The sequence below is a fragment of the Eleutherodactylus coqui genome, chromosome 10 (assembly GCF_035609145.1).
Source record: "Eleutherodactylus coqui strain aEleCoq1 chromosome 10, aEleCoq1.hap1, whole genome shotgun sequence".
Lineage (NCBI taxonomy): Eukaryota > Metazoa > Chordata > Amphibia > Anura > Eleutherodactylidae > Eleutherodactylus > Eleutherodactylus coqui.
The window spans coordinates 94,989,431-94,995,430 of record NC_089846.1 but is presented as its reverse complement, the minus strand read 5'-3'; the positions used below and the strand labels follow the sequence as shown (position 1 = coordinate 94,995,430).

The following is a 6,000-nucleotide window of genomic DNA, read 5'->3' as shown; positions in this document are numbered from 1 at the left end:
ACGAGAGCTTTAATGATTGCATACAGCACAGATAATCTATGTAGTAATAGGACCAGATCCCAGCACCTCACAGCACGGTGCACACCAGCCGCTTGTCCCGGAAAGGATTCTCAGCAGGCGGAATTGGAGAGATAAGTGGATCCGAGAAGGAGTGAGACTGGCAGAAAATGAGAATGTCCGACACCACCAGTGACACCTGAGAGACAACAAAAAGGGTTAAACTCTATAAATTTATATTAAGTGATGTCATCACCAGGGGGTGGAGCTGTGACTACCTCTTAGACATGATATTCAGATGGGTTGTCAGTGATAATAGGAGGGGGCAGGGCTGTGACAACCTCTCCAATTGGTGCAGTAACACCTAAAATATAACTTCTGGGTGGAGTTACATTATAGGATACTACATCCGATTGAGCAGCCGCGGGAGATCCAGGGGTTTGGGCCAGTCCTATTGGTTACCACAGCCAGGAGTCTGCCTCACCTTCATCCGCTCTATGTTCACCTCCATCTTTAGTTGCTCCACGTCTTTTCGGGCTTCAACAATTTTTGCTAAATTGTTTGACATTCTGTAATGAAGCAACAGAAGGATGTGATATATGGAGTAAGAACATTGCTTGCGCAAACAAAAGTATGTGAACCACAAAACTATGGTCAATATTATGGAGTTGGTCTTATAGCCATGTGTTGCCATGGAAAACCCGGCCTATGATGCTCTAGATGACCAGTCCAGGAGCCGAAACCCTGGATGACCATTCCTAGTGCCAAGGCTTGGTTGACCAGCTCTGGCACTGATGTCCAAGAGCCGATGCCATGGATAACCAGCCCTGGCACAGAGGATCAAATAACCAGCCCTGGCACTGAGATCGACACACTGGGTGACCGTTACTTGTGTGGAAGCCTGAATGACCTGCCCTGGCATGGACGTCCTGGAGCCGATGTCCTGGAGCAAATGCCCTGGATGAACAGCCCTGGCACCGACACTCTGGATGACCAATCCTAGCAGAGGTCCAAATGACCAGCCCTGGCACTGACATCCTTGAGCCAAGGCCCTGGTGCCGATGCCCACTGTTGCCCTTGTTAGAAATGAATCTTATATCCCATGTGTTTCGGCTCTCATCTGTCTTGTGCTGTGTGGTCACGTCTTCGCTGTCGCTGCTTCTATCTCTTACGGGTGAGAAGCAGAGCAGTTGATATCCTGGGGGACAGTCAGGGACATATTTACTGGATGATGGGTGTACCCATTAACAATGGGTGAGACTGATAACCACCGATTGTATGGGTGGGGACCACATACTTTTGGCAGCAGGTGTGGGTCATATCCTTGCAGTCAGTAAGTCACCCCCTGGGAGCAGGCAGGTAATCACAGCAATTACACCGCACAAGCCCATCCCCCACCACACAATGCACATTCTATGATGAGAGCAGTGTATTGGGAGGGTGCGGCTCGCCCATCTATATACAAACAGCGGTCCTGTATACCAGGTTGGAGGAGATCTCATTATTATATATCATATCTAATCATCACAATCTCTTTAGCCAGCATCTATATAAAGGAGCGGGGGCTGTCATGTGGCATGACGGCAGCTCCAGTGTCTCCCCCAACTCACACTGGGGCCAATTTATAGGAAGTCAATTACCCCACCAAGATGATTTTGATCAGAGGAGCCCAGAGGGCCCCACATGGGTGCAGTACATGTATGTGACCCACAGCTACACATGCAGCAAGTGCCTTAGGCGTCTGCAGAGCATCAATTCCACAGAGCATCACATCAGTGCTAGTAACAGAGGACAATAGAGCTACAACAGGTGTGCAAATAATCCTCCCCACGTGACGCAGATGAATAAAAGACCCCACCAGCAGTCAAACTTATAGGCCATGTAATACATTGTCTCCCAGTCAACTGCCCCATAAGAGCCCCAACCCTGCAGACTTGCCCCATCACTGGCTGTACCCACCTGTATCCTGAGGGTGCAGAGCAGGCAGGAGGACAGTGCGGGCTCCAGGCTTCTCCTCCAGGTAATGACAGGTGGCAGGTCGCCTTCTACATGAAGATGGTCCCCAGAGAGAGGCGGAGCTAACTGATGTCACCTCATTGTTCCATGCAGGTGGAGGGGATGCACACCTGGGCAGCAGCTCATTATACTATATACCTGGGGAGGGGTCCTTTGGGCTCTCAGGCGAGGGCTGCACAGTGATACTTGCTACATGCAACGTTACAACAATTATTGTCACTGTTGTTGTGATGTGTGATTTGACAGTCGCAGATAATTCAACTTAGGGCCCACTTAAACACAACGATTATCTCTCAAAATTCACTCAAAACCAATCTTTTGAGCGATAATCATTGTGTGCATTTACACGGCAAGATGATCGCACAAAATTCGCTCAAACGGCAGTTTGAGTGACAGTTTTGAGCGTTCTTTTTGCATAAGTGTGTAAATGAAGGCTCACGCTGTATGCAGAAGACAAGAGGGACCGCTATCTTCTGTATACAGCTGTTGTCTTCTCGGAGCGCTTAATTGGTATACAGCTGAGCGCTCCAAACGAGGTATACAGAACACAGCTGGAGCGCTGTCTTCTGGTATACAGCTGAGCGATCCGAGCGGGGTATGCAGAACACAGTTGGAGCGCTGTCTTCTGGTATATCGCTGAGCGCTCTTAGCAGGGTATGCAAAAGACAAGCAAGACCGCTATCTTCTGCATACAGCTGTTGTCTTCTTGGAGCACTTAGCTGGTATACAGCTCAGCACTTCGAGCGGAGTATACAGAACACAGCTGGAGCGCTGTCTTCTATACTGCTGAGCGCTCTGAGCAGGGTATGCAGAATACAGCTGGAGCGCTGTCTTTTATACTGCTGAGCGCTCTGAGTGGGGTATGCAGAAGACAAGCGGGACCACTATCTACTGCATACAGCAGTTGTCTTCTCGGACAACTCAGCTGGTACACAGCTGAGCGCTCCGAGCGGGGTATGCAGAACACAGCTGGCTCGCTATCTTCTGCTGTGTTCTCCGAGCAGGACACCAGCTGAAACAATAGTATCAGCGGTATCCTGCTAAGAACTCAGCGCATGGTACTGATAAAACTCATCATTGTCTTTCACCTAGCTGAAAGACAATGATGAGCGCATTTAAACAACAATGGCCATGCATTTAGACCCAATCTTTCTCGCTCAAAAGACGGCTTTGAATGAATTTTGAGCAAGAATCGTTTGGTCTAAATGGGCCTTTAGTTGGATTTTGGTTGCATGCGACTTTTTCCATTGTAGCCATCGATGTACGGTTAATTCACACGGAAGATTGTTTCATGCAATTTTCAGAAAGAAAAAAAAAAATCATCTTGACATTGGAAGGCAATAGAACACATTGGTTTGCATTATTATGAACTAGCACAGTGGCAGTATAACTCCTAAGTATAAAAGGGCTCACTGAAGGAATAAAACTTAACTTTTAATAACTATTGATAAAATTACAAAGCAATGCACCATCAGTTAATCCAAATAATGGTCCATCAAATGTGGTCATTTATATATTAAAGCCCACTGATTTCATATAAAGAGGCTTATACCTTTCCATATCTGGGCGCAAGAAAGTATGATGAAAATGAGCGCCCTCCCATGCCAGGGAAAAAGAAAATTATGTTCATAAATATCCCCTTATATACGAGGAGTATATCAATTTCCACAAGGTTTTTTAGGGAAAAACTAAAAATTACAAATCATGGATCTTAATTCATATGTAATTAATCAAATCCATACACACTCAGGGCTTATGCAGACGACTGTATATTGGCTGGGTTTTCATGCCGAGCCCATATATGGTGTCCTCGTCTCCACCCCTTGCCACTATTTGCGATGGGAGGGGCGGGACGGCAGCGGGTCACGTTTTTGTCTGATGGAAATAACCTATGCAAGTCAACAGATGCGTCAAAAGAACATATTGTACTCAAATGATGCGAGTACGACCTGTTTTTAATGCATGTTACCATGGGAACCATAAAAAAATTAAGAGAACCAGGAAGTGTTAGTACATTTGTGTGTTTTTGTGTGTGAACGGACAGAATTTGTGCGTGAAAGTTGCAAAAACACATTAAAATCAAAACAAATTTGCACAAAAAAATAAATATTCTTCTTAAAAAAAAAAATCGGAATCACCTGTGTGAATACAGTCGCATGCAACATATGACTGCGACGCACTAAGTGTGCGTGAGGGACATTAACTGAAAGTGGTTTTCCATTAAAGACTATGGATTAAGGATAAATCTCTGACCTTTATGGCTTATTCATACGACCGTATTTATGCATGTATTAACGCACCTAAAACGCAACCATGGCTTCATTTAGACTGACTTTGTCCGCGTAAAATATATGCATGTGAAAAAAATAGGACCTACGCAACCATTTTTGGCAGTATATTCTATACGGTGCCTGAAAAAACAGTATTGCCCTATCCTTCGCCGTGATAACCAAAAAGCTCCCACAGAATTCTATGACAGCTGGAAAAAAGGGAGGGAGTTACCCGTCGTACAACGCTGGAAAAAGAAGACAGCTCGCCTTAATTAGGCATTTTAATGCCATTTGAAGGATTTCTGCCGAAGGATATCACTTCTGTATATTTGTTAACATTCACTCAGCAGCGCTCCATGTAAAGGGCTTTAAATAAGCATATTAATTCGGGACTTGATTGTATCAAAAAGTCATTCACGCGCATATACGCTACGTACGGGCAAACGTAAAAACACATGAGCTCGTGTGAAGGAGACCTTAGGAAAATATAAACAGGCAAGAAAAATAAGTCACAGAAAGGCAAACGGAGGAGCAATATGCACAGGTGAAGATACCCATGACCTCGCACATCTTCACCTGTGCTACCTGCATGATGAGGGATATGTGGTGTATATACCTGCCCTCTTGTATCAGTATATCAGCAAGTATATGACCAGCCCATCCAAGCGCACATGTTCACTTCTATGGAGCAGCCTTCCTCCATTCTATAGAAGTAAATGGAGCGGCACATGAGTCATTGGGGGGCGCCATTCTCAGGATTGCTGGACTTCCAAGCAATTGGAACCCCAACGATCAGACACCATTCTGTGAATAGAGAATAAATGTCTAATGGGAAAACCCCTTTAAAAAAAAAATCACACGATATTTGTGCGCTGCGAGGCGCACAAATATGAACCCATTTTTTTAAATACGGTCATACACATGAGCGATTTTTTTTTTTTATTTGTTTCCCCACATTGTGGCGCAGGAGAAAATAGTGGCATGTCCTATCTTTAGGGGCTGGAAGCCACATCACATGACCATTGAAAACATGTGGACTGAAGTGATCTCGTACGTGTACGAGATTGGCCCAATATCACACTCGGCCGTGTGTAGCTCTGGCGGGGATCACATCTGACCCCTGTTCCAGCAATCAGCTATTGCCTGTGACACATTTATCAGCATGGCCTGGCAGTAAAATGTCTCTGTTGCCCCTAGCAACCAATCACATAGCAGCTGCTGTGGTAAAATGAGAGCTGCACTCTGATTGGTTGTCATGGGCAACAAGGACATCTTACTGCCAGGCACTGCGGATACACAAGGCCCATTTATACAGCGCCAACATATTCCTCAGCGCTGTAACAATCAAGGTTAACACTTGTGTGTCCATGTTTGCCAGTTAGAAGTGACTATTTATTGCGCCACTTATTGTGACCCCGGAATGTAATTCTCCTGTTGCCTCATCATCCAGTGACCCCACTTACAGACCCTCTATCCACACAGACACCGTTGGAATGCTGAAGGAACAAGGCGCCATCTTGTTTTTGAGCGTGTTGTCCTCCTGCTGCTCGTACTCTACATCTGCACAGCATGTAACGGTGGGACTGTAGACGTGGGCATCCACAGCAGGTGATGGGGGGTGTTACAGGACGGCGGATGGAGAGGGGCTAGGATTACTGTTTCCTTATTTCTGACTTTCATTGCAGGAGTCCCAGATGAGGCCCTCAGACAACCCCTC

At 45.9% G+C, this 6,000-nt stretch overlaps 1 protein-coding gene across 2 annotated transcripts; it reads right to left on the bottom strand.

Moving 5' to 3' along the window:
• On the bottom strand, positions 1–4,210 carry GNG8 (G protein subunit gamma 8). 2 transcript variants are annotated; one of them, XM_066581489.1, is made up of 3 exons: positions 1,957–4,209; positions 482–566; positions 1–196 (listed from the first exon to the last, which is right to left on the bottom strand). In XM_066581489.1, the coding sequence occupies exons 2-3, from the start codon at positions 563–565 to the stop codon at positions 68–70; spliced, it is 213 nt and encodes a 70-aa protein (XP_066437586.1). In that variant the 5' UTR covers position 566; positions 1,957–4,209; the 3' UTR covers positions 1–67. The 2 variants fall into 2 exon arrangements, with proteins under 2 accessions (XP_066437586.1, XP_066437585.1); XM_066581488.1 differs by having other exon boundaries at positions 482–4,210.
• Between the last annotated feature and the right edge of the window lie 1,790 nt (positions 4,211–6,000).